This window comes from Colletotrichum truncatum, assembly GCF_014235925.2.
Source record: "Colletotrichum truncatum strain CMES1059 chromosome Unknown Contig_0004, whole genome shotgun sequence".
NCBI classification, from domain to species: Eukaryota; Fungi; Ascomycota; class Sordariomycetes; order Glomerellales; family Glomerellaceae; genus Colletotrichum; species Colletotrichum truncatum.
In genome coordinates this window covers 1344208-1370733 of record NW_027222401.1, presented here as the reverse complement: position 1 = coordinate 1370733, position 26526 = coordinate 1344208, and the positions used below count along the sequence as shown (strand labels likewise).

At 52.1% G+C, this 26526-nt stretch overlaps 7 protein-coding genes across 7 annotated transcripts; 5 read left to right on the top strand and 2 right to left on the bottom strand.

Moving 5' to 3' along the window:
• Window positions 1–1328: 1328 nt before the first annotated feature.
• CTRU02_207172 (kinesin light chain) lies at window positions 1329–6367 on the top strand (the record flags this gene model as incomplete). The annotated part of the gene is made up of 4 exons (XM_036719444.1): window positions 1329–2406; window positions 2459–2556; window positions 2664–4731; window positions 5244–6367. 4 exons carry the CDS (start codon window positions 1329–1331, stop codon window positions 6365–6367), a joined length of 4368 nt encoding a protein of 1455 aa, XP_036589151.1.
• A 1231-nt stretch (window positions 6368–7598) lies between these two features.
• Window positions 7599–8896, bottom strand: CTRU02_207171 (uncharacterized protein; the record flags this gene model as incomplete). The annotated part of the gene is made up of 2 exons (XM_036719445.1): window positions 7599–8421; window positions 8481–8896. The coding sequence occupies 2 exons, from the start codon at window positions 8894–8896 to the stop codon at window positions 7599–7601; spliced, it is 1239 nt and encodes a 412-aa protein (XP_036589152.1).
• A 1658-nt stretch (window positions 8897–10554) lies between these two features.
• Window positions 10555–11965, top strand: CTRU02_207170 (uncharacterized protein; the record flags this gene model as incomplete). The annotated part of the gene is made up of 2 exons (XM_036719446.1): window positions 10555–11179; window positions 11280–11965. 2 exons carry the CDS (start codon window positions 10555–10557, stop codon window positions 11963–11965), a joined length of 1311 nt encoding a protein of 436 aa, XP_036589153.1.
• Window positions 11966–12534: 569 nt separating this feature from the next.
• Window positions 12535–15051, bottom strand: CTRU02_207169 (uncharacterized protein; the record flags this gene model as incomplete). The annotated part of the gene is made up of 1 exon (XM_036719447.1): window positions 12535–15051. One exon carries the CDS (start codon window positions 15049–15051, stop codon window positions 12535–12537), a length of 2517 nt encoding a protein of 838 aa, XP_036589154.1.
• Window positions 15052–19528: 4477 nt separating this feature from the next.
• On the top strand, window positions 19529–20915 carry CTRU02_207168 (ribosomal assembly complex component; the record flags this gene model as incomplete). The annotated part of the gene is made up of 2 exons (XM_036719448.1): window positions 19529–19864; window positions 19923–20915. The coding sequence occupies 2 exons, from the start codon at window positions 19529–19531 to the stop codon at window positions 20913–20915; spliced, it is 1329 nt and encodes a 442-aa protein (XP_036589155.1).
• A 695-nt stretch (window positions 20916–21610) lies between these two features.
• Window positions 21611–23711, top strand: CTRU02_207167 (protease s8 tripeptidyl peptidase; the record flags this gene model as incomplete). The annotated part of the gene is made up of 3 exons (XM_036719449.1): window positions 21611–23348; window positions 23406–23607; window positions 23663–23711. The coding sequence occupies 3 exons, from the start codon at window positions 21611–21613 to the stop codon at window positions 23709–23711; spliced, it is 1989 nt and encodes a 662-aa protein (XP_036589156.1).
• Window positions 23712–24364: 653 nt separating this feature from the next.
• On the top strand, window positions 24365–25041 carry CTRU02_207166 (complex 1 protein; the record flags this gene model as incomplete). Its single annotated transcript, XM_036719450.2, has 4 exons — window positions 24365–24421; window positions 24579–24743; window positions 24857–24919; window positions 24988–25041. 4 exons carry the CDS (start codon window positions 24365–24367, stop codon window positions 25039–25041), a joined length of 339 nt encoding a protein of 112 aa, XP_036589157.2.
• Window positions 25042–26526: the final 1485 nt, after the last annotated feature.

Below are 26526 nucleotides of genomic sequence, written 5' to 3'. Positions count from 1 at the left end.
GCCTTGGGAAAAGTGTCAGCGAGCGCCGGCTTGGCGCGGCCGTTACGCGGCTCTCTGGGCGGCTCAGCACAAGGATATTGCTTGTGCGTGAATGTGAGAGAGCCGCGAGTCGTGGGTGGCATTGGAGGGCCCCGAAAAAAAACCATGTGTTGTTGCCTGTTAGTTAGGTATGTCGTTCCGTTCGGCAGGCAATCTGCCGCTGACGTGGAGCAAGGAATGGGCTGGTATGCCGGTTTTGGGCCAAGAGCAGGCGTGTTTCTTGGGTTGTGGCATTTTAATAGGAGATGGGTCATTTGATGCTAGTTGCTATTATGAGAAGCTGCGGCTGGGCCACTTGACAGTTACTGTTAAAAATTGGGGATGGCGTGCAGAGCGGGGTGTTTTTTTCTAACTGAAATAACTCTCCTCGGAAACGAAGATGATTGAGGTATGTGGTGATTCTTTGCCGTGCCGGAGATGTAAAAGCTCATTAGCGCTGACACGACTCGGTTTCATCTTTGAGTTACTCGCCTACACGGCGCTGACTTGAACAGCCTTGACGGTTTTTTTTACCTTTCGGTAGTTTGTTCGAGTGCACAGACTATGTCACTTGTGGTGCTTTCACTTCAGTGAGAGATTTTCCATGTCTAAGGTTGTTAATTGCTCGGTTTATAAGCTTGTTAGTTTATAACTTGTAGCAGTCAGATGCGGAAGACGGGCGTCCCAGTGTTGAATAATAGTAGCTGTCTTCTGAGTTGGTTGGTTTTCTCTACTCGTCTATTCAGGTGTTAATCGGTTTTCAATGATTCAAGAGATTGCAATCGCTGTTTTGGAGTGCGGGGCCTATATGACGTGTATCTCAGTCTTCCCTTATAATAAATTGCATGGAAACTTCATGAACTTGTTCATGGTGCTCTTAAAACCAATTTGATTTGGCTAGGTACTGTACCTTCCAGACACATGGTGATAGAGGTTCATTGAGGGACAGCGATATCCACGAAGCTACTTCCAGTGGCTATTGTGGATAACTGAGACTTCATTTGAGAAGTAGCTTCCAGTGTTAAAGTGTTGATCCGTTGTTCCAAAGACAACAGCTGATTGAAGTTAACATTTGCTTCTCTTGCAGGCTTGGCAATGCCATATGACCTTTTGATTCGCCAGCGGCATGGAGCTCCGCCGCAGCGGGCTGGTATCAACAACCCTCGTTGGGCAGAAATCACACTCTTGCTCCTCTGCCTTACCAGGCTCTGGAAAAGTGGCACTGATCAACATTGCACAGAAGACCGTGTATCCATATGCCTGGTTAAGTGCACTTTTGTTAAGCAAAGTGCTCAACTCGAACCAATGCCATGGCTAGCCACCTTCGGCCTCGCCGCCTCGAAAACATATACATCGCCATAGTATGCGCGCTACCCCGCGAATACGACGCTGCCAGTTTGGCGTTCGACGATGTGTGGAGTGATAGTGAAAACACGTACGGGCGTCATTGTAGTCACAAAATTGGCCGCATCGGAGCCCACAACGTCGTCTTAGTCCTTCTTCCTAACCCGGGAAAGGTCAGTGCCGCAAATGAGACATCACATCTCCGATCAATATATACCAATCTTGAGTTGGCCATCTTGATCGGTGTATGCGGCGGTGTGCCTAGCCCAGGGACTGATAAGGAAATCCTACTTGGGGACGTAGTAATCAGCAAGAGTGTCGTCCAGTATGACCTGGGACGACAGTACCCTGGCAGGTTTGCTACAAAAGACGATGTCGATAATACTCTTAGCCGACCGAACAGAGACATCCGCGCTCTCCTTTCCAGGCTTGAAACGGTGGATGGTTTGCGTGACCTGCAGCGCCAGACGATCCAACATCTGGACCAACTGAAGCAAATGGCCGCCAAATTGAGTTACCGAGCCTGCTACGACCGTCCTGCAGCTAGTGAGGACATCCTTTTTGAGCCTGGTTATACCCATAGACATCGTAAGCAACTAGACTGCGGCTGTAACGAGACCAATATTTGTGATGATGCTGTCAATGCGTCTTGCGAAGAGCTTCAATGTGACGCCAGCCGACAGATTGGGAGGAAACGACTCGGCCTCCAGAGAAAGAGAAAGTTTGATGAAGAAGTAAACATCAACAACGTCGAGGAGCTTCAAATACATGTTGGACGCTTTGGTTCGGGCGACACAGTAGTCAAGTCGGGAGAGCACCGGGACGAAATCGCCAGAGAGCATGGCATTATCGCTTTTGAAATGGAGGGGGCGGGGATTTGGGATGAAATGCCATGCATCATCGTCAAATCCGTATGTGACTACGCCGACAGCCACAAGAACAAGAGATGGCAAAACTTTGCTGCTGCAGTAGCGGCCTCAGCGGCAAAGGCACTTCTGGGACGTTACACCAGGCGAGCGTCTTCTCGCACCACTGATACTTATTGTAAGTTCAGGTTAAAAGCCTATGTTCCTTGAACCTTCTTACGATTTTTTAGTTCTTGTTCCGTATAACGAAAACCCGGATTTTGTTGGTCGGTCCGAAGCTCTACGACGCATCAAGGGATATTTCGGCCATGAACAACAACACGCCATGGTGAAGTCTCGACCCAGGGTGGCACTTCATGGCTTAGGCGGTGTTGGGTATTACTCTCAATCCTTTACAGGCGCTATTTACCACTAACAATATCCTGGAAAACCCAGATAGCCCTGGCGTACGTGTATTGGCTGAAGGAGTTCCGCCCAGATATTTCCGTCTTTTGGGTCCATGCCAGCAACGAGCAGCGATTTCGCCAGGCTTATACCCATATCGCCGAAGAATTAGAAATCCCAGGGCACGGAGAGCCTCAGTTTGACGCGCTATTGCTTGTCAAAAGTTGGCTGGAAAAAAAGGAGAGGGGCCAGTGGCTTATGGTGGTTGACAACGCAGACGACTCGCACCTCTTTTTCCAATCACAAAGAGACTATCATGCTGGCGTGTCCACTGATGAGAGTGGCGCAGAATGCAGCCTGGCCAGATATATCCCCGAGTGTAGCCACGGATCAGTCCTTATTACAACTAGGAACAAACAGACTGGCATGAGACTTGCTCCTCCGAAACCTCCGATACCCGTTGAGAGAATGACTGAGGGCGAAGCTGACCAACTATTGCGCTCGCTCTTGGAAGAAGAAGACTGTCCGGTTTCCACTAAAGACGCATCACATCTGTCGTCCCGTCTAGAAGGCCTCCCGCTGGCACTTGCTCAGGCTGCGGCATTCATCCACGGAAATGGAATCACGGTACACGATTATATCGGACTGTTAAATGAGAGCGACTCCACGCTGGTGGACTTTCTCAGCGAACCATTCGAAGCTGTTGGGAGGGACTCTGCAACACCGCACGCTCTCACAGCGACATGGATTATATCCTTCGAGCAGATTGAGCGGCAAGACGCCCTTGCCAGTAATGTTCTGTCTTTTATGAGTTTCCTTGATCGCCAGGCAATCCCGAAAAGGTTTGTCGCCGAATACCTTCAAAAGCAGCCTTGCAGAATCAACTCCAGTGCGGATGCAACCGTAGAAAAAGTCCTCGGGATTTTAAAGGCATTTTCCTTCATCACAGAAGCGAAAAACAAGACTGTGGACATGCACCGCCTAGTGCAGCTAATCACACGAAAGTGGCTTCTCAAGAATTATAGAAAGGATGAGTTCGCGCAGCAGGCGCTTCAAACGGTTTCGACCGCATTCCCGTACGGCCAGTATGAAAACAGAGAGGTGTGCCAGGAACAGCTTCCACATGCTTACGCTGTGCTGGAAAACGAAGGGACTACTTGGCATGATGAAAACCATAGTTTCAAGGCCGCAAGGGCATCACTTTTACACTGCGTGGCAGGGTATCTCGATTATCTCGGATGTTGGGAAGAGTGTGGGAGGAGAGTGGCCGAGGCAGTCGAGCTACGAAGAACAGTTTTGGGAGAAGGCCACCCCTCTACTCTCAATAGCGTAAACGACTTGGCGTCAGCATACCTAAGGCTAGGTCAGTTTCAGGAGGCAGAAAAGTTACAGTCGTCACTAGTAGAGACAAGCATCCGAGTACTTGGAGATGAGCATCCGGATACACTTAACAGGATCGCTACCTTAGCAGTGATAATTAGGCACCAAGGCCGGTGGAAGGAAGCAGAAGAAAAGGAGGTGCCGATCATGCAGATAAGCTCAAGAGTGCTAGGAAAAGATCATCCCGATACGCTCAATAGAATAGCCAGTCTGGCAGCAACGCTTTGGAACATGGGGCGTTGGAAGGAGGCGGAAGAGCTGGAGGTTCCACTCGTAGCTACGAGTTTACGAGTGTTTGGAGCAGAACATCCCAATACACTGAACAGAATAGCGAATTTAGCAGTCACAATCGGGAGTCAAGGTCGGTGGAAAGAAGCAGAAGAAAAAGAGTTACAGGTCCTGGAAATCAGCTTAAGAGTACTCGGGGAAGAGCATCCTGACACTCTGAGGAGAAAGGCCAATCTTGCAGTGAGCTATAGAAATCAAGGCCGGTGGATGGAGGCGGAGGAGATCCAAGTCGAGGAGTTGGAGATATGTTCAAGGGTTCTTGGAAAGGAGCATCCCGATACGCTGGTTAGCATGGCTAATCTCGCTTTGACGTACAGTTGTCTGGGTCGATGGAAAGAGGCGGAAGACCTCCAAGCTGCCGAGTTGAAAATCTGCACAAGAGTCCTTGGAGAGAATCATCCCGATACCTTTGTTAGCACTACTAACCTGGCCTCCATCTGGAAGGGCCAGGGTAAGTGGGAAGCGGCAATAAGTTTGATGCGGGACTGCGTTCACCGCAGGCAGCAAATTCTTGGCTTTGAACATCCGGATACTGCAGCTTCCAATTGGCTTTTGACTGAATGGGAGAATGAGTGGGGAAAAGTCCGAAAGGAATGAATGCTCTCCTTATCGGTTGGGAGGTAGCATTGAGGGGTCGTTAGTATTCGTGTGATGCGGGATGACTCATGATGATAATGTCGAGGAAAGCTCCGGGGCCCCGGTACCGTTGGAGGAAATGGGACCGGATTAGCGCTTACATGAGTAAACTTAAGAACCAGTAATGGCGGTTCAATCAAGGCTAACGTCGATTCTTTTGGTTTTATTTCTCCGCCAAAGTTGCAGTGGAACTGCAAATCAGCCACACATGATATTCTTTCACCTTGTTAGTAGTATTGACATCGTCTCAGCCGCTCTGAAAAATGACCGACCCGTCATCACACCTCCCGCCTCTCCTCAATCCCGCCCAACTACTGAATCTGGCAGCCTCTCTCGCACTCCCGACACCGACCTCTACCGAGCCTCTAACGGTAACGGCGGCGTTCCATCGGATCTACCTCCTCCACTTCCCCTCCTCAGCTGCAGCCGAACTCGCTCCGGCGAGGCCCAATACTGATGGAACCACAACCCTCGTTCTCCGTGTCTCCGGGCCGCACTTGCCCCGCATCAAGACAGAAAACGAGATTGCTATTATGAAATGGGCGAGGGAACATACATCTGTCCCTGTCCCTGCTGTTATCCGCTGGGATAGTTCTTGTGAGAACGTTCTGGGAAATGAGTTTTCGCTGTTAGAGAAGGTACCCGGAATTAGTGCGGATAAGCTGTTTTGGGATATGAGTGACGAGATAAGGAGGAAAGTAGTTGAGCAACTTGTCCTGTTCCTCGCGGAGATTTACAAAAATTCCACGTGGAAGTATGTCGGAGGAATGAAGGTTGATGAAAAGGGGGAAATTGGACCCGGGCCGTTGGTTGATGAGTGGTTCTGGATGGCCCCTCAAATTGAGCGCTTCTGGGGTGACAAGGGAGAGACTGTTGAGAGCCTGAATCCTATTGATGGACCGTTCGAAGATTGGGCTGCGCATATAGATGCGGCTATGGAGAAGTATGTATACGTGATTAACCATCATCCTTCGCTGGAGTGGATGAGAGATTTGGTGCCAAGATTGGAGGCGTTCAGAAAGTACATTCGAGAGCACAAGCAAGAGATGAATGAGACGCGGTATGTTCTCGCACACCGAGACCTGCACCTCGCGAACATCATGGTTGACAAGGATGGGACGGTAACCGGGTTGTTGGATTGGGAGTTTGGCGGGGTTGTGCCAGGGCAGAGATGGGATCCACCTAACGCGTTTCTGTATCCCTGGGGGGGAAAGGATGATGAGGCAAGGAATGAGAGGGACAGGATGAGAGGGTGGGCGAGGGAGTTTTGCAGGGTGAAGGGCATTGATGAGGAAGTTGTGAACGGGGTTGAATATCGGGGGGTGCAGGAGACGGTGCACACGATTAGTAATTATACGAGGGCGATTTGTGAGCTTTGGAGGGAGCACCGGGAGAATGCAAGGGAGTGGAGGAAGACTTTGGAGGGGGGGTTGAACAAGCTGGGCGTGTGATTGTGCAGGCCATGTCTGACGTGTTTCAATACTTAGTATGGATAGATAATTCATTGTTTGCTAAATCTGAATAATATCGCAATAGACTGAGATTGCCGGTTTGGGGAAGACCATGCCTAAAGCGAGAAACATCAACTTGCTTAAAGTGGTCCATATTAAGCGTAAGAAAGATACGAAAATACTGTCTTTGGTTTTTAAACTGGCCGTAGTGAAGACTGGAGGCCAAAGAGACCCGAAATAGAAGTATATATACTCTAGGATGAAAATTATAAATCGTCTGTATCAGCTCAAGGTTTTATATGTTCCACATGTAATATTTGTGTCATTGTGAATGAGTGTAATGTGAGGGCCCTTTTAGGCTTTATCTGTTTAAGCTTGTATAAGTACTGTAGAAGGCGTCCAGATATTATACATAATTAGGAGGTTATGAAATAACATGCTGCGTGAACCACATCCAGAATACCAAGACGAGACGAGATAGATGGTTTGAATGAGGCGTGCATCGGAGGTTAGATACACCTCCTTCACGCTTTAGCCAAGTCCATTGTAAGCGAGAGCTGTTGATGAATATAAAATAAATAAGCCACCAGTGTTGTAACGATGCGCACAACTTGGTTGACAATATCGGTAAAAGTAGTAGGCGAGAAAAGTCGAATTTAACCAAAAGGTTCGAGGCTGAAATAAGCCCCTTGCGCCTTTGGTCCCGATAATTTCATGGAAATGTCGTCTCGGAGGTTTGGCCGGATACTGCTAGAGGCGGATGGAAGGAGTGGGTATGGGGGATGCGGTTGACAGGCCGGCTTTCAGGGTTAAGCCAAGACCTTGAAGTACCCCTGTCACCTACTTTGATTGATGCTCGTGATGACTATGATTTCTTGGCATGGGTTTCCGGTGCTGAAATGCTCAGAAAAAATTCATCTGTTCATACCATCATTGGAGGCAACTCTGACGATAGGGTCTTAATATTTTCTTGTTCTGCTTTTAGTGTCGTCGCAAATGTGTAGTAAACAGAACATAGCTAGGCTGAGCCTATGACACGGAAAGTGATCTTAGATTTTGGCATACACTGAACTCATGAAAACACGCCATGCCCATCGCAACTGGTGCCAAACAGTTTGTCTCAATGGCTTATGATTATCGAAGAGATGTATTCTAGTACGCTGCTTGTTTTGTGACATTGGTGGACCTTGCTTCGGTAATCACCAAGGACTCTTACGTTCGGGGATAGTCTCTACAGCCTTTTTCCTCGCCCGTAGCGGTCCATAAATTCATAGCTGGATTCGTTTCCCGCCCTTTCATCAGAAGATGGATCCTCATCGTCTTCTCGGGGATCCCTTCTCCTCCCGCCGTTATGGAGACTCAAAAAATCCTTTGAGATTTGCTGAACCGAGACATCGTTGAGGTGGCCACCTACTTGTCTGATCAACGCGCCGTAGCCTCTATTCTTGCCGTGGATGGTCTTGCCATTTGTCGACACCAACCATTGAATGGTATCATCGCCTGTCGAGTAATTGTCGATGATGCTGATATTCTCCTTTACATGGCTCTCTGCGCGGAAACATATATCGAGACATTGACGTGCGGTGGCCGCCTCCTTTTGAAGCTTGGCAAACTCTTCCAGTTCATCCTTATTGATCATCTTCGCCGTAGACTTATCCATAAGCTGATGCATCAACTTGTGCATATGCTCTTCCAATTCCGCGACTGTCTGGGTGAGGCGTTTCTTGCACGCCTCTAAGCCCTCATCAGTGACGCGGTTAGGATAAGTCCCAGCCCCAACGGGAGTGCTAGGACTCGCGGGTCTCTGGCGCTGGATCCGGTCGATGTGCTTGGCTAACTGCGTACAAATATCGAGACACTGTTGTGTACTCGCCCTCTCCGCCCTTATTCTTTGCAACTCCTTTGCGTCTGGGTCATCCTGGTTTACGTTACGCTCCAGGACGGCCGCAAGCTTGCTGTCAATGGTGTCAAGGCGCTCTTCAAGATCGGCTGTTGTTGTTTGGATCATAGCTTGACACTTTTCTAGTTGCTCGGCGGTAGTTGCAGATTGGCGACTTAAACAGCCGGGTTATTAGAAATGCTTTGCATGCACAAAACAGGAACTGTGACTCACATTTGGGCCTCAGCAAGGGCGATATTAATTGTTGACTTATAGTTGGCAATTATCTGTGTAAATTCGCCGATGCCATCGCCCAGGTATTGTAACTTTGCCCAGTCGCGGAAGCTGGTACGGTCGCCCGTAGACCGCGAAGAACATTTCAGTAGCTCCTCTTTGAAAGCTTTGCAGCCTTCATCGCATTGTTGCAAAGGCAATTCGAGGGCAGAGAAGTCGATATCAGGGTATTCATCGATCGTTTCTGTAAGTAGGCGTAAAACTTCGCTCAATGCCTTGAGCTCGTCCAAGAGACTTTGCACTTTGCTGGTATGTTTCCGATAGCCCTGTATGGCGTTGTAGAGAGCAATACTAGACTTGAATGCGAGTGAAGCAAACGTCACAGCGCCAGAGGCGACTCCTATGGGTTCTGCCATCGCGTGTGTTTGAATAACTTGTCAACTTGCGTAGTCGGGATATGCCACCATCATGAAGTGGGGGTTCAGGTCGTTTTAGTACTTCCTAGCAGATGCTTCCGGGCCACGCGGGCTCCAATCACGCATTGAACAGAAGCGCTGCGCGCCCGGAGCGGGGGCAGCGCAACCCCTCCATGTATCCGTGCCGTGACTGCAGCATCGCAGTGGAGCTCACTCGGCCAGCCAGAAGCTTTACAGCTGGGAATGAATGGAGCTCTGCTGCATAGCAAGTCGCTTACACAGGCCTGGCGCCATCTGAGTCTGTTGGTTCGCAGTTTGAGAAGACGCCGACGTAAATGGGCCTATGAAGGGCATTAGAAGACATTTCCTGACGGTTGTTCCAACAGACAAGGGATGGCCTTAATCGGGGGAAACCCTGTGAAGATGCAGTGCGGTGCTTAGAGGAGCAGGGTTAGGTCTGCCCAACACCAGCCTGTACTGAAGCCGGACGAACCTTTCTGAATGCGTGGATTGGCAGCATAATCTTGTTGCTTTTCTTCGCAGCGCTTTTGATTCTGATCGATGTTGTTGTAATTCGGTGCAGGTTGGCTTGATCTCGTCAAGTAGCTATACCAGATTGTCCAACCGATAGCTACATTGGGTAACCTAGAGCCTGGAGCATTCGAACGGTGTACGTCTCACTTTGATAAATAACCCAGCCTACCTAACTCGGTAAATTGGCAGATGCCATTTGGAAGCAAAGGCCAGTAGACTAATACCAAGATCTAAAACGTCCGTGTGTCTCTACTGCAGAAAAGGCATTCGGGTGGAATTCAAAACGATGCCACGGTGCACTTGAACCAAGACAGCTTCCAAAACCAGTCTACGAATTCCAGCGGAGCGTAGATCACTACAGATAAAGCGTCAGCAATAGGGACGCACGTGGCTAAACGTGAAGGTGAGACCTCACCGCGGACCCACCCGGCGCCGGCCGGCATCGGTGCGGTCGGGGTTTTTTCTTATAAACGGGAGATGTGGATGGGTGGGCAGCAACTTGGCAACGCTTCTTTAGTGCGGGCGTGGAGCTTATGTGTGTTAGTGAGAGAGAGAGTGTGTGTGTGTGTGTGTGTGTGTATGTGGGGGTAGCATCGGCGAGAGCGCCTAGCGTTGGCGCCGTTGCCGTCAGTAGACTCGACTAAGCAAGCTCTTCTTCACATGCACGTAATCTCGTGAGGCAGCTTGAGGGGAAGCAACATGGATCGGGAGGTAAGTCGTCGTGCAGCAGGATACAACCCTGTCTGGAGGGTCATCCGGGACTTTATGTTTGCTTGTCTGCCGGCCCCCGTTCTCAAAGCCAGGAGAGTGAATGGATAAAAAATCCTGGCAGGGCCGGAGTTTTCGGGGGGGAGGGGGTTCTTATTTTTCTTTGACATTGTTCTTGATCTGCATCCAACCTCGTGACGACGGTCTTTTAGGCGGGAGGATTTAGACCACGTCAGTGGCGGGTGAGGCCGTTTGGAGCCGGACTGTTTTTTTTTTCTAGTGTTGGAGACGAGACTTTGGTAGACCGCTTTATAGATATGTCCTCCCAGCTATTCCACTTTTTCTGGTTCCATTTGGTTGTCTCTTTGGAAGTGATGTAGACTTCCAGCGTAGCCGCCGTGTGGAAAAAACTAGACATGGTGTTTCCCATCCTTAACAAGACGCCCATACCTGAAATCACCCTTTCAGCGGCAGGTTTAGTAGCCTTGGCAGACTTGCAAACGATCGCTCACCGCACCGCGTTGACGGGCACATCATCATGGTTCGACGCCCTCGTCCTCGCGCCGGGACTGCATTATCAGCAAGCGGCAGATGGAGTAGCGAGCGATAGCGGCGGCGTCGGTGTCGGTGCCGAGGTCACGTCTTTCGAGACCGGTGAAGGCCGGGGAGGCGGCCGGGGACGAGGCATGTTTGGCACGGAGACTCTGCCCGGTGGAGGGACTCAAGATGTCCGAGTTACGAATCCGGGGATGCTACTTTTTCTCTCGAGGCTCGGCGTCCAGGAAGAGCGGGCGCGGGAGAGGGAGTTGAGGAAGAGGAATCGCGCAGGCGGCGTCGAGGCGTTTGCGGCCGGTGTGAGGAAAGATGACAAGGTTGTTTTCCTCGACGTCGGGACACTCGCCGGTGGAAGACGGACGAGAAAGGGCCGGGCTTTCGACCACGACGGCGAATGGGAGCTTGAACGGGGGAGTCATCTGCTTTACCTGGCGAGTCCGCTACTCACTACATCGGCGTTGACGATTATGATTTTGCTGGCGGATTGTAAGTATTCTTGCCCTACCTATTTAGCATATTTAGTTTTCTCTCTCTCTCTCTCTCTCTCTCTCTCTCTCTCTCTGGGAATATCTGCTGACAAGCACAGGGTGGGGTCTCGCCGCGATAATAGCACTAATAACATCCCGCCTCCTAAACATCTACATCATCAAGCAACGCACCCCGCCTCCGCCTCCGACCTTCTCGGCTTCCTCAAAGCTCACAGAATACGCCATCCCCCTCTCGCCCAACCTCACCGTACGCATGCGCGGACCGGCCTCGGACCTCGCGGCCGTGACGACGGAAACGTGGCTGCTCTCCAAGACGGCGGTGCAGGGCTACCTCGAGGCCGTCGCGAAGCTGGCCGTGTACATGGTCGCCGTCTTCAGCGGCAACGTCTCGCAGGCGGGGAACATGGTTCTCCTGGTGCTTCTCCTGGGCAGCGCGGGGCTTCTAGGTCTGAGCAACGGCTTCGTCAAGGGCGTCAGGGGCCGGGGACGCGTTGCGCGGGTATGGAAAGGCGATGCTGAGATGACGATGACGACGGCTACAGCTACGGCTACGGATACGGTGCCGCCGGCGGGAAGTGGGGGGAGGATTAATACGGGGCGGCGGGGAGAGTACGATGATGCGTTTGCGCAGGGCCAGCGGCCGCCGTTGCAGCAGGGTCGACGGCGGGAGACAGATGAAAGGGGAGGAGAGGAGGAGGATGCAGGGTCTGATGCGCAGGAATGGGTCAGTCAGGCTGGAACGGTTGGAAGGGATCCGTATGCCTTTGACGGGAATGTGGAGTGATACAAACATATACATATCTTCTTCATTTTTTTTTTCCTTTGGAATTTCCTCTCGAGGCAAAGGTCACACGAGGGCGGAGAGAGAGAGAAAGAGATCAAGAGAAAGCATACACGTGGGCGTTGGGGGAAAAGGGACCAAGTCAGGCACGCAGCCGTTTGCTTCGTTTATTTTTTCGGGTTTTGCTGTCCATTGTTTTGTTAGACATTATGCCGGGTAAAAACCGTTCATCACCCCATGTTTGGCTTCTCCTTTGAACCCCGTCCCCTTTCCCTATATCCACTCTCTACTCCCGCGCTTGAAACGAAACAATGTTAAAACTCCATGTAGAAAATCAAGAGGGTATATATACCAAACAAATCCCGAAACGAAAAAAAAAACAAAAGAACCCACATTGTCCCCTCCACCCCATGGAGATGTACCATCTGCTGAAGCTATTCCACGTCATCAAGCTGTTCCACCTTGCCGAGAGGTTCCCATTGCCTGGGATGTCTAGCAAGTATATATAAAAAAAAACAGAACGCTCATAAAATGAATGAGTATTGAAAGAAATAAACAAGAAATGAACACTGTCATATAGCTCGATCATTGGCAGGCGTGTCCTCGCAGCACCTGACAATCTCACAGAGGGATCTCATGATGAGCGGGTCTATCTCGTTAACAGGGTCCCCTGCGAGCAGGCCGTCCGACGCCTCGGCTCGCAACGTGGCCACGAGGCGCGCGATGCACCGCCTCAGTCCGATTAGGAGATCGCGTAGGGGTATTTCGGGGGCCGGGGCGGGCGTCGCGGGTATTGAAGGCATGAAGGACTGTCGTGACGCTGTGCCCCGTAGGCTGAGGAACATGCTGGAGCGTTTGCGTAGCGGTCTTGGGGGTGGCGGCGGCGGAGGCGGCGTCGTCTCTTGCAGTCCATGTAGACCGAGGAGGAAGGCGGCCTTCTTGGGGATGGAGTCGTCCGTACCGCCGGGCGAGGTCTCAGGTGTTGCTGGCGTCACCGGCCGGGCCGCACTCTGCGCCAGTGGCAGAAGATAGTTGTACGCGACGATGTGCGCGTAGAGCGCATCGCACAGGTAGTCGGACCCCGTAGGAAAGAGGTTGCGGATGCGGGACCACTGCGGTGGCGTAAGTGTCGCCGTCGACGGTGGCATGGAAGCCAAATCCACGTTGGAGGACGACGGGGTGCGGCTGCAGTGGCGAGAAGGGTTTACGTTGTTGCGGCGCGACGCCAGCCATTTCCACCGTTTCGGCGACGCCGGTGGCGTTTCGGGGCGGATGGGCTCCTGCACCGGGTGCCGGATCTTGCGAGAGTAGTTGCGGATGGTCTCAATGGAAAGGCTGGAGCTGAGGAGCATGGTCTCGGGGAAACAAGTCACTGAGATGCGGAGGGATTCGATCACATTGGGAGGTAAAGGAATGCGGCGGTTGTCGTCGGATGAGGTGGAGTGCATCTCGGCCGGATTCTCGAGCCAGGCGTACGAGGCGCTCGCGGCAGATGTTGGGCGGGACCTGTTTTGGGCTTGGGATCTCGGTCGAGGTGTCGGGACTGACCTCGGGGTTTCTGTTGAGCGCTGCACTGGTCGAGGAGTGATGAGGAGAGGAGGAGCGAGACCTTCATGGTCATCTATGTAGCGGAACCATGGCTCTAATTCCTCCTTGAGATCAGCAATAATGGAACTCCTGTTCGCCCCTGGCGCCACGACATGGTCGGACCCTGCACGGGAGGAAGAGGTATGTGAGCGAGCCCGCGAACGCGACGCGATGGACTTGCGAGCTTCTTCGCCAGATGAGACACGATGTTTCAGGGACGAGGTGCGTGTAGGGACGGCGATGTCGATGGAATGTAGTGAGTCGAATGACAAACGGTTCTGCTCCTTGGCAGCGGCCGTAGTTGGATCAACTTGTAGACTCAGCGCCCGGCTGGCGGGTCGCGTGTACCCATCAAACGGGTTGGACAGCCGGCGGGTTGCGGCGTGGGCGCTCTTCGCACGGGGCGGGGACTCGTTGATGGACTTATCCCCTAGTCGGGATAGCGGACGCACCGGCTTGATGGGCGTTGCAACTGGTGACTGGTCTAGGCTCTTGCCGAGCTCGGGGTGGTCGGCAGGACCCTCGGACTCGAGATCCATCCAGCTCTCCGGGTTACCGGTGTCGTCTTGTTCTTCTGACCCGTCGCAGAACGAGACGAGGCGCCTGTGGGAGGCTATGGTTGGTGGTTCGCTCACGGCGTAGACGGTGGTGTCGGCGGTCATGATGGATTGTTGGCGAATCTGAGGTGAGGCGGCAGCATCATCGTCTTGGTATTCTGCCTCGCTGAAGGAGGCACCGCTGGCGCTCGATGCAGCATCTGAAAGGTCGTGTTCGCTGGCTCCGCTGGCGGAGCTCTTCTCGTCAATGGCACCCAAGGGTTGGAACTGGGGCACGCCATTGGGGTGGCAGGATGCACCGTATACGGTGGGAGGTTCGGCAGAGGGCCAGTCTTCTTCGTCAGAGGCGAGATCGGGCGAAGGAGCACCGGCAGTCATGTTCTTGGCGGCAAATACGAGATTAGAGAACTCGAGGTCCTGAGCTAGGAGCTCCGGCAAGTTGCAATCCATAGTCGGTTCCGCGGCTTCGACCATGGTGCCGGGAGGGATGCATAAATGCTTCAAGTGATGATCGGGGCGACGGCGATGACGAAGATGGTGTTGTTGTTGTTGCTGCTGCTGCTGTTGTTGTTGGCAGTGGTGGTGTTGGTGGTTTTGGTGGTGAGGCTGATAAGAAGGAGGTCGATTTTGGGACGACAGCGGCGTTGCCAGCGAAATGGGCCGACTATAGGTCGATGTCGGCTGGGAATTGGAAGGCAGTGTCAGTGGCAGGAGATTTTTCATGCTCCGAACGGAGCGTCTCCTCCCCAGGGCGGCCGGCGGACGGGATGCTTTAAAGGTTGTTGGAGAGATGTTCCTTGCAGGGTCGGCCTCGGTCGGTTGTGGGGCAGGGAAGGGACCTGGAACGTCTAACGCGAACATGGGGTGCATGCCACATGGGTTCATATTCATGCCATTGGGCGACTGGCTCGAAAAGGGGAGAACAGCTTGCCAGGGGGAGGTCATGAGTTGGTGACTTGGTGACCACAGGGAGCTGCAATGCCTTTAAGCTGCCGGGGCTGAAGACAGGGACCTGGACGGGGACGAGAGAGAAAAGTCTCCAGCTGCTCCAGCCTGAATGGTCACAACTGCACATGTCCGTGGGTAAGAACAACGGACCAGGTAGGGCAAAAAGATGCCTCGCTAGTAGGGATCGAGGTTCGATACCGTCGACCGGAAAGAAGACGATGAATTCGGATCCGGGATTTGCTTACAGGCCAAAAGAGGAGATGTGCGAGGGGGGGCGCGCCGGAGGGGAGGTGGAGGACCCTTTCTCGTGCAGGCTCGGGAGATTGAACAGGACAGGCGACGAAGAGAATTCTGCTTTGAGGCTCGGTTGGAAGGGGGGCGTGTGTGTGTGTTGTGTGTGAGGGAGAGAGAAAGGCGAGACGAGACAGACACACACACTCTCTCACACATACATAAGAGAGAGATAGAGAGAGATGGATGGATGAATGGATGGAGGCTAGCACCGAGAGTGAGATTGGGAAAACAGAAAAAAAGATTGTTCCAAGATTGCGAGGACGAGGGGGGACGAGGGAAAGGAGACTGCTTATGCTGTGCAACTTTGAAGCACAGAGATAGACGAAAGAAGCACAGCAAAAACAACAATAGCTCAGACAGGGACAAACTGGCGAACTCCTCTTCTCTAGTTTAGCTGCATCATCAACAACAACAACAAGCGTATCCCATTAACCGCGCGGATTCTCCGACCTTGCGTCGTCGTCCGGACCTTTTTGCCTCTGCAGCCTTAGCCGTGAACGAGCTCTTTTCTTCTGCGTATCCAGTGTCTGTGGGTGAGAAAGCACCAGCACCAGCACCAGCACAACCACACACTTCATTCACCTTGAGCAGAGGCCCTCCCTACACACTGAGGACAGGTTGGATTAGCTTCCAAGTGAGGAGCCAGTCTTGCGGGACTCCGGGTCTTACGGGATGGATGGGGGAGGGAATGGATAGGGCAGCCAGGTCAGGGGCACCAGGCGCAGTCAGCAGTGAGAGCCACCCGTTGAACCCCGTTTATTCGGCCCACCCCGAAAAGAGAAGAAGAAGACGACGATGACGAGGGGAAAAGCAATATGAGGGGTGTGGGTAAAGCCTCCAGTAATACGGATACTCGGTCCAGGAGTGGTCTCATTGTGCACACGTAAGGTTACTAGTAGGCCTTGCTTGCATACGCCTGCCCACTGCCATTTCACTTTTTTTTTTTTTTACTTCATTTCAAAAGTAATAATTTATAATATGGCACCAAGCCCGGTGGAGGAAGTTTAATGTCGACTTTGTGCCAGGCATCACCAAACTGGCCCCAGTCCAAGACCCAGACTTGGCCTATTACGACGTACATGAAAAAGAGCAATCAACTCGTTGGGAATCGCCAGTCCCGAATGAACAGTTTCCGTTCCGAAATCGTCCTTCAGGACACATGTTGGTGCCCACCATTCACTAACATCCCATCTAATTGCCACATGGGCAACGGCCCGCTCAAATCGGGTATACCAACCCAGTCTAAAATGTATTTTGCTCTCTCTCCAGACTGCAAAATCCGACAACGAACGCCATGTCCGAACTCGTGCACCTGTTCCCGCAGCAGCCATCCACGAAGGATGACACCAGAAGAATCTATGATCAATCTAGCCCCGCGTGATCGCAGCTGTTTCTTAGAGACAGACTTGATGTCAAACCGCCGCTACCTCGATCGTCCAGCCAGCGGCTGAGCACGGAGAGGCCCATCGCCCACCAACCCCCCCGGCTACCTTGCCGTAGGATGAACGGGCAGGCAAATTACCCGCCTATACCACTTTAGTGCAGAGACGGTCCAGGGCAGAGCCGATGCGTCTGTGTTGCTGCGTCTACATCGCATCTGGTGTAACGCAGAGTGCAAACATTTACTGCATCGTAGCAGCACAAGCCGTCCCCACGTCCGTGTGGGTTAAGACCTCGCTTGCTATCCATCTCTTCTAGTTGCCGTTGCCGCTTCCGCCTCCAAGACGACGTCGCCGGCGAGACTGACCAGCGAGTCGAAATTTCAAAAGGAGAATACTCCCGGGGGGTGGCAGCTGATCGTCTCGGCACACCTCGAGTGGCAATTGGTTTGGGGTTTGGATCGTCCTTGATTGCCAATTGTCTCTCGGCTTTCACCCTTCTTGCTATCCCCTTTCGGGTTGACGTCCTAGCCAGGATCAACAGGAGATTGAGGCGCGGCGCAGCAGAGAGTCCCTCACCCATAGGGTGACGTGGGTGATGAGAGGATGATGTTCCTGACAGGCCTAGGTAAACTGGCGATCCGGATCACACGCCCGCAAATTTGCATTTAGATGTTCACTCAATATTGCGTCTGGTCTCTGATCTGCGCAAGGCCACAATCACACTGTAAGACGGTGGCAGAGGCGTGAGAGGCACCACATTTAGAGCACTGGCACTGCTTTGATTATCGATGCTTAGGAGGGCCGCATCGTGTTGCATCCCAATCCATCTCCCGCAATTGCAGGTCGCATGCGTATGCAGTCTGCATTATGCTGCACAGAGTAAACGCGCATCAGGTACGTCGTACCTACCTACGGGATACTTAGCCCTGGTCCATCAAAGCATCGTGGTATTAAAAATGCGACGTTGATTCTTTGCCTCCACTGGCCGCCAGGGAGCTAAGCATGGATTGCTTGTCTTGTAGTCAATTGGCAGGGGTGTGTGAGCCAGCCAGCTGTTCCTGGTAAACTGGGAAGCAAGATTTGATGAACCAAAGAAACCAACGACCAGCAGGCACAAAGATCGCGACCACGCGTCTCGATATGGAGCAATCGGGTTCAGTACCTCCTTTTGGTTCATTGTCATCTGCCTCTCAAGGGCGTAAAGTGACACATTTGGCCCGCTGATATTTCACCCTGTCTCGGATGCCAGAGGGGGCCACCGTCCAGTATGAAGCCCGTACTCCGTAGACATGGCAGGCATGTTGAATCAGCGGAGCGACACCAGGCACACAAACGACAGCTGAATTGCTTGCCGGCGTGCAGATGTGAGTGATGTCGGCAGGCCGCAGATGAAATATGATTGTAACCTGCAGTGCCGTCACGTCAGACGAACACGCGAAGCCCAGGTATCCCTTGTCCATATCCTCACCTTATGTAGACTCGATAAGATAGCGGTCGATCGCTGAGAAAAAAGAAACGACCTGCTCGGAGCGGTGAGTGGCACGGAGCCTGTAATGTGACGGAGGAGAAGGATTGCTACGCAGTAGTCAAGTCCCGGGATGGATTCATGGCTGGCGACGGTAATGGAGAGAGGCCAAAGGCTTGACGAGATTCGAGACTTTTTGGCGGTGGAATACAGCGGGGGGGATGAGCAGCCCAAGCGATCGGGTAGCCAGTAAACGATGGATCTAGCACCTTGTGCTAGTGCTGCAACAGGAAGGACGTGTCTCGGTTCCAAACATGCATTGAGGGCTGACAATGATTTTGTTGGTAACCTTGGCGATGCAAAGCAGATGGTGAGACTTCTGAGAGATGACAGCCCCAAACATACCACCAGCTAAAGGGGCACCCCACGCCTCGTGGAGACGGCCTGTTAGCGTTTCCAGGGGATGGCGGCAGCATTCCTAGGGCACTGGATTGCCGTAGGGATGAGCTGGTGTCTTAATTTCAAGCGAGCTACAGGCTGCAGCCCTCCTGTGGCGTCTGACCACATCTTGTTTTCTTCCCAGTGATTAGCTCTGTACCGCTCTGTTAGCGTCAGCCTAGTGGTCAGTGTCCCAAAGCCACCTCACATGGTATTGTAACTGTGGGTGGAAGGAGTGCTGGACGAGTGGGGCCGCCCTTTCCAACTTTGGCTACAGTTTCCACTTCAGTCACTATCGATAACATTTTTTGGTGGACTCGAATTTTTCACCATCTTGGACGTCAAGCAGCCTCATAGCCTTGACATATCACTTCTTCCAAAGGTGGTCTTTCCTTTTCCTGTTGTCCTCTGCTGCTGTTTCAAAGCCACAATTGCACCGGCGTGTCATCGACTTTGAACAAGAAAGTTGTTGTCTTTCATCACGAGCCGTTTTGCACAACCTTCTCGGCCCAACCCTCACCCGGCTACATCTGAATCGGAACCGTCCCAAGCCCATCAACGTGGTTGCGAAGAGTTCGGCTCGAGAGATCTGCCCTCCGCTGATCATCGTCACGACTATTCTGCTCTCCTTTCTCGCTTTCGTTTCTTGTGGCTTTGAATCCCCCACAACCACGTTTCTGCTACCCTCGTGGCCTTGGCGGTCAGAGCCTGTTCTCGAACGCGGCTGAGAGCAAGCCGCCTACACACACACACATACTTACCCCTTACTTGCTTTCAATCTCTAGAGTCAGAGCCGCTCTCGGACGCCAGTCTTAGCACAGAAAGATCCGACTGGAACGCACCTAGCCGGCCCCCAACATCTTCCGAAGCGCGCCTCTTCGTCACCAAGACCACCATGTTGTCGGAGGAGTTCTATTCCTGCATCTGCGGCCCGCCTATTGCGGCGAACACAGCCATCTCCAAAGATGTTGGTATCTACGCCCACTCACTCACTCCTAGTTATTCCGTCAAATCAACTTTGAAGAAGAGTAACTCGCCAGCCAACTGCTTAGCTGTCAGTGAAACACACGTCTTTGCCGCCCAGTATGAAAAGTCCCAGGTACATGTCTACTCAAGGGCGCGGGGTATCCAAGAGACCACCGTAACCTTCCCTGAACGAATCCGTAGCTTGGCGTTGATCGGTGATGTCTTGGCGTTAGGCACTTCCGAAGGAAGACTGATCCTGTGGGAGGTGAGTAAACATTTCCAGCCTCTGTTTCGAGGGTGTTGTAGGGCTAATCAGACAACAGACATGCACTGGTCGTCAAATGACCACGCCGCCATGCCACGTCCAGGCTGTATCATGCCTTGCTGTTACGCCTCACCACCTCATCACCGGCTCTGATGACTCCAACATCCACATCTGGACGTTGTCCCGCCTCTTGGAGCTGAATGCTTCAGTTGAGAGCGAGCCTGATCGCACGCTCTCTAACCATCGCGCTGCAATCACTTCGCTCGCCGTCAGCCGGAGCGTTAACCCGGAAACCAGCATCTGCGTATCAGCCAGCAAAGACAAGACGTGTATTATCTGGAACTATCAAACAGGCGATGTTCTGCGCACTCTGTTGTTCCCCACAGCTCCGCTCTGCGTTTCCATGGATCCCTGTGCTCGTGCCGTCTTCGTTTCATCCGAGGACAGGTCTCTCTACCTCGTCGATTTGCTTGGAGACAAACCGCTCATTGGTTCCCGTAGTGCTGAGTCGGCATCCACTGTTGTTCAGGTCAATTCGCCGATTGGACTCGCTGATGAGGATGCTGGCCCAGCTTCTTGCTTGGCAGTAAACCATGATGGCACGACAGTTTTAACAGGCCACACCAAAGGCAAAATCTTGCAATGGCAACTGACTGAAAACGGGCATCCTACAGAGCTGGCAGATGTCAACGCTTCTGTAACAAACTTGTTGTTTCCCCCACTATTGCAAGCTACCCGATCCACAAAACCTGGTGTGGTTGTCAAGCCGAATTTGGCCGAGCGTCAGTACACCTTCACGTCTCAATTGAACACGGAGCTCCAGCAAGAGACCAGATTCACAAAGATGCTCAATGGTTACGGACTGCCTAATGATGTTCTTGAATCCGCTATTCTCTCGTTTCAAGAGGCGTCTGCGCAGGCCTCTGCTGAAGGCGACGATGCTGAGACTCAAAGGGAAACGGATGAGTTATGGGAAATAATCAACGAGCAACGAGCACTACAAAAGCTGACCATGCAACGTTATATCGAAGCCAGATCGTCTCATTCTTGAAAGCGTTTCACCCTTCTTGGGTCCCGATTCCAGATGGCGGCTCGAGCCTACAATTGACCTTATCCAAACTTTTGCAAACTCTCCCCTCGCCTAGCGAGTCATTGTGGGATTTACACCGGAATTCAATTCATCTTGAGCATAACTGAACGCCTGATCATCTGTCTCGCATGGGCTGCACGAATCAATCACCCTCATTCTGGTGGTTTAGCAAACGCCTAGAATGCTGTTGTGGTCCACCCAAACATGAGACGATTGTTTGAAGTAACTCATCCCGAAGCTCAGTCCTCGGCTACCGGCCTTTTGTTGTTGACCATGTTTTGTGGACTCCCCGACTCTAATCCAGACCAAAAAATTCCGTAGTAGTAATTTCATCCCAGTGCTCACAGCTCGGGAAACTGCTCATGTAAGAGGTATGCCGTCCTTGCCACAAAATGCTCAGCGCACAGGCTGCCGTTCACCCCATCGCTCGTTTTGGATGGCCACCACCAGACAAACAGCCCGCAGGATGTCATTGAAACCGGTTTCGCATTCGACGTGTCTGGAGCTTGTACCTTGCGTCACCTGGGGGTTTTCATGACTGGACGACAGCTGCTAAACATCAACAAATAGCCAGCTTCGTCCTCATGCTGTTCGCCTTTCCAGATCTTGTGTGTAGAGTGAGGTAGAAGTTCGACAACGACGACCGGGAAGACACGATGAAGTTTAGTGCTATCACAACCATACTCACTGCCCTCACGGCAGTGACTACTGCGAACCCGGTGACAAGGTCGCACAGGCATGTTGTGCACGAGGAGAGGCACCCCGCGCGGCGGGAATGGGTCAAGAACCATCGCTTGCACACTATGGCCAGGCTACCAGTCCGCATTGGCCTTTCTCAGTCAAACCTACATCGCGCCAACGAGTTCATGAACGATGTGGCACATCCCGACTCGCCCAACTACGGCAAACATTGGACACACGAGGAGATCATTGACATGTTCGCTCCTAAGCAGGAGTCTATAGCTTTGGTCATGCAATGGCTTGAAAGCGAGGGCATCCACAGAAGTCGCGTTGCTCTCTCCAAAGGCCGAAACTGGGTTCAGTTCAACGGCACAGCTGGCGAAGTCGAGAGGCTTCTCAAAACGGAATATCACGTTTACAAGCATGAACAAGGCCACACCCACATCGCATGCGACAAGTACCATCTTCCAGAGCACCTGGTCGGCCATGTCGACATGATCACCCCGTCAGTGCACTTCGACCAGCGCCTAGGGCAACAGCGAAAGAACACCAAGCACGAACTCTCTGAGGAGCATGTTGAAGAGCTGAAGAAGCGACAGCTCAAGAAGCGTGAGCTCCTTGAGAAGCGAGAGGTAGCTACTGGCGGCAAGTCGCCGGCTATCCAGGGTTCTCCAGACGGCGGTTTCGGACCAAAGCAGGGCGCGGTCGTCCAGAATGCTCTCATGGACCTTGGTCAGTGCGACTCCATGATCACTCCAGATTGTCTGAGAGCTCTCTACAACACGCCGCCTGGGTCGCTGAAGGCGTCAAACAACACTCTCGGCATTGTTGAATACACTCCGCAAGCTTTCCTCCAGTCAGACCTAGACATGTATTTCAAAGAGTTTGAGCCTCGACTTTCCGGCAAGCCCCCTATCGTCACTTTGGTTGGAAACGCCGTCGTGCAGACCCAGAATCAGAGCTTCAATTTCAATGGCGAATCTGCTCTTGATTTGGAGTTTGCCATGGCCATGATCTATCCTCAAACAGCGACACTGTACCAAGTGGGTGACCTTAACCAAGGTGCAAGCTTCAACAACTTTTTGGACGCCATTGATGGCAGCTATTGCAAATTCCAAGGGGGAGGGTCCAAGGATCCCAACATCGACGGCCAGTACGGCGAAAAGGTCTGCGGCTCAGTACCGATGGTCAACGTCATTTCCACTAGTTACGGCTTCAACGAAGCAGACCTGGGCCGCAAGTATGTGGAGCGTCAATGCGCCGAATACATGAAGCTTGGCCTTCAAGGCGTCACGGTGCTGTATTCTTCTGGAGACTCTGGGGTTGCTGGAAATGGCCAACAGTGCATCGATACACAGACTGGCGCTTACAACGAAGGGAAGGAAGGCATCTTCAACCCTTCATTTCCTGGCGGCTGCCCATGGGTCACGTCTGTTGGTGCTACTCAGATCTTGGAAGGATCTACTGTTCACACCCCTGAGAGTGCTTGCCAGAAAGCCATCTTCTCCGGTGGAGGCTTCTCCAACATCTTCGCCATCCCCGACTATCAGAAGAAGATGGTCGATGAGTACTATAAGAGCAACGCGCCACCGTATGGCGCAGATCGGTATAACAACTCGAAGGCCGTGCGTGGCTTCCCGGATATTTCTGCCAACGGCGCAAACTACGTCACGGCCGTCAATGGCAAGTTTTCGCTATCGTTCGGCACTTCAGGTAAGCATGCGGCACCACATCCTCACGGTCCTGTTACTCATGCTAACATGTACGCAGCTTCCGCGCCAGTGGTCGGCTCCATCATCAACATGATTAATGAGAAACGCATCGAGGCCAACAAAAAGCCCGTCGGCTTTATCAACCCGACGCTTTACGCCCACCCCGAGGTTCTCAACGACGTGACCAATGGAGATAACCCAGGGTGCGGCACAAAGGGCTTCTCTGCCGTGCCAGGATGGGATCCTGTGACCGGCATGGGGTAAGCATTACCTGAGTAAAATCTTCGAGGACGCAGTTACTAACAGTTATGGTAGAACACCTAATTATAAGGAGATGGAGAAACTCTTCATGAGCTTGCCGTGATGGGCATAATTGTAGCCATATGATTTCTTTTTCTGGCGCAACATAAGGTACATTCGATATACACATACACGGAGCTATTTTCGGCCACGGCAATGGCTTAATCGCCGGCCTTGTAAAACATAGCAATAACATGTAGATAATTAAGCATAATAGAAGTTACTGAGCAACAACCAGAAATGGTGGTCCATGAGCGATGAGATCGAAAGAGAGACTGAAGGTTGGAGGCAGACGGGTTAGGATTCATCATTTTTTTTTTTTTTTTAAAGATGTTGCCATGTGAACAGAAATGCAGTCAATACACAACTTGATGCATCAAAAGCCCAATTGCTGTATTTTCCCAATCTGTTCGACCGACTGTTCACAGTCATACACTCTGATGACGAAAATCTGAGGTCCAAAGGTCCCGTCGGATCCGGGGGGCGGCGGATTAGTAAAATACCGCGCCGAGGATACCCTGCTAACGCCGAGGGGGGGAACCTGCGTTGCATCATAGCTGTACCCGTCAGCCTTCCACTCCCAAAATATTATCACTCTTGCAGTGGCAGTCCAGCAACTTTCAGCGCAACCTTTTTTTTTTTTTCTCCTCTCTAATCCTGGTAACTCCCGTCCACCCCGTTACCACAAACTCCACAGAGACGACCCCAGCACATACAATGGCGACGGCGATACAAGCTCTCAAAGGCGATGCGCCGCAGCAGGTTCGGTCTTTGGTACGTTATTATCATTTTTTCCCCCCCTCCCACCCCCGGTTCGCAAACCTTCAAGAGCTCTGCGCCGGGCGCTATTCCGCAGTCGCATCCCCCGGTCTGCGGGCTGATATATCGACATTAAGGATAGAATACTGACGTGTTGTGTGAATGGATGTAGTACCGACAGATGCTGAGGCAAGGCGACCAGTTTGCTGCGTACAACTTCCGCGAGTACGCAAAGCGGAGGACGAGGGATGCGTTCAGGGAGAACAAGAATGTCGACGACCCCCGGCGGGTGCAGGAGCTGATTCAGAAGGGAATCAACGAGCTCCAGGTCATGAAGGTTCGTCTTTTTTTTTTTTTTATGGTGCCGTTCCGTTTGCAAGGGCTGCCGCTTTCTGCATCGGCGGTCGCCGCGACAGAGGGATGGAAGGTCAGGCGCTAACTCGCTCGCAGAGGCAAACGGTTGTCAGTCAGTTCTTCCAGTTCGATCGGTTAGTGGTCGAGGGCGGTGCCTCGGTAAGTTCTCTCTCTCCAGCATGGATACCCTTCGACACGTTGGACGGGAAGCTGATGCATTTGAATAGGGCAAGCAAAAGGGCAGCAAGGGAGATATCGTCAGGCAAAAGGACCAAGGGTAAGTTTGGCATTCCATCCGGTCCGCTTCGACTTTCCGACGCAAGTGCTAATAGCTACTGTAGTTGGGATTAAAAAAAAGCTGCCGTGAAGGCCGACATCTACGCCGGGATATTAAAATCAAATTCGGACTTGTACTATACATAACTAGCGGGGAAGAGAGAAAAGGGGACAGAAAGTGTACAATCACACCATGCCGCACGAAACGAAAGGGTCACAATTCCACATCATCTTCCTGACTTTGGGACGAGGCATCAGTAGGAGGCGGGCAGATTTTCCAGTGCAACCTCCACTCTGGAGTGTTTTTTTCGGGGCTTTTGGGCATATAGACATGGCAATGGAGTTCTATGAGTGCTAGGCCTTTGCTATAATTTCCTGTCAATCCGAAGCGTGATGTTTGTCGACGAGCTTGCTTCATGTCTGCGCGGCTGATTATTTACTTTTAACGCACGAGTAAGTCTTATATCTGGTAATGGGTTCGAAGCCTACTCTTACGACCTGCTTGCCGGTATATGAGCTTCGATGGCAGTGTCACCGAGTATCAGAAAGCTCCCAATAATATATACCAGGAAAATACTTTCAAAATAACCCCATGAGATGTGTTCAATGCCTTAAATATCTGAAGTATCGGCAAAGAAGCTTCGACGGTAAAGCTAGGGGTTAAGAACAACCAAGTATCAACAATAAAATGTTACTCAAGAACTTTTTGAACCGTGGCCATTCTCCTAGTCTGTTAACGCGCTTCGAAGTCAGACATAATGAAAATTATGGAATCCAGCTCTGAGTTGGAAATGCCGACTACGCGCTCGCAAGATAGTAATTCGTTGCTGGCGGCATACATCACAATGATATAGAACTTGCCAAGTGAAATAGCTGCAGACCGATGCTCACCGAAGGTGAAGGTGAAGACAGCTGCTGACCGAGCTATGGTCATGTGACTTCGCCCGTGATCAGATCGCGTTTTAGACTTCGCGACAAGGCTAGGCCCCAGCGCAGCCAATCCTGGGCACGGCTACGCTTCACTGTTGACCACGACGCAGCAAGCTCTACGAGTGTCGCATTGCCTCGTTCAATTGAAGTCGCAGACTTCGAGACCTTTGTCGCGGGTGTAAGAATTTGGCGCATGCACCTATAGGCGCTGCCGTCACTAAAAGACAAGCGCGATATCACCAGACGATCAAACGCCTTTCGCGCGTGTCGCGACCCATTCAATCCGATCAATTGTTAGCTATCCGATATTTCATTGTGTATTTCTCTGTATTTGTAGGAGCTCAAAATGGCGCCCGGCGTAAGTCCCAAAATGACGAGCTCAGAGTGCTCGTACCCCTGTTTAATGATGCACTTGGTTAACACGTTTATGGCCGATAGACTCGACGCGCGAACCGCAGTGGCTATGCCGAACACGATGATTTCGAAGGCCTTCCTGTCCGCCAATGGCGCCAGGAATGGGTGAACGTACAGCCACCCCAACAGGCCGAGACGACACAAAA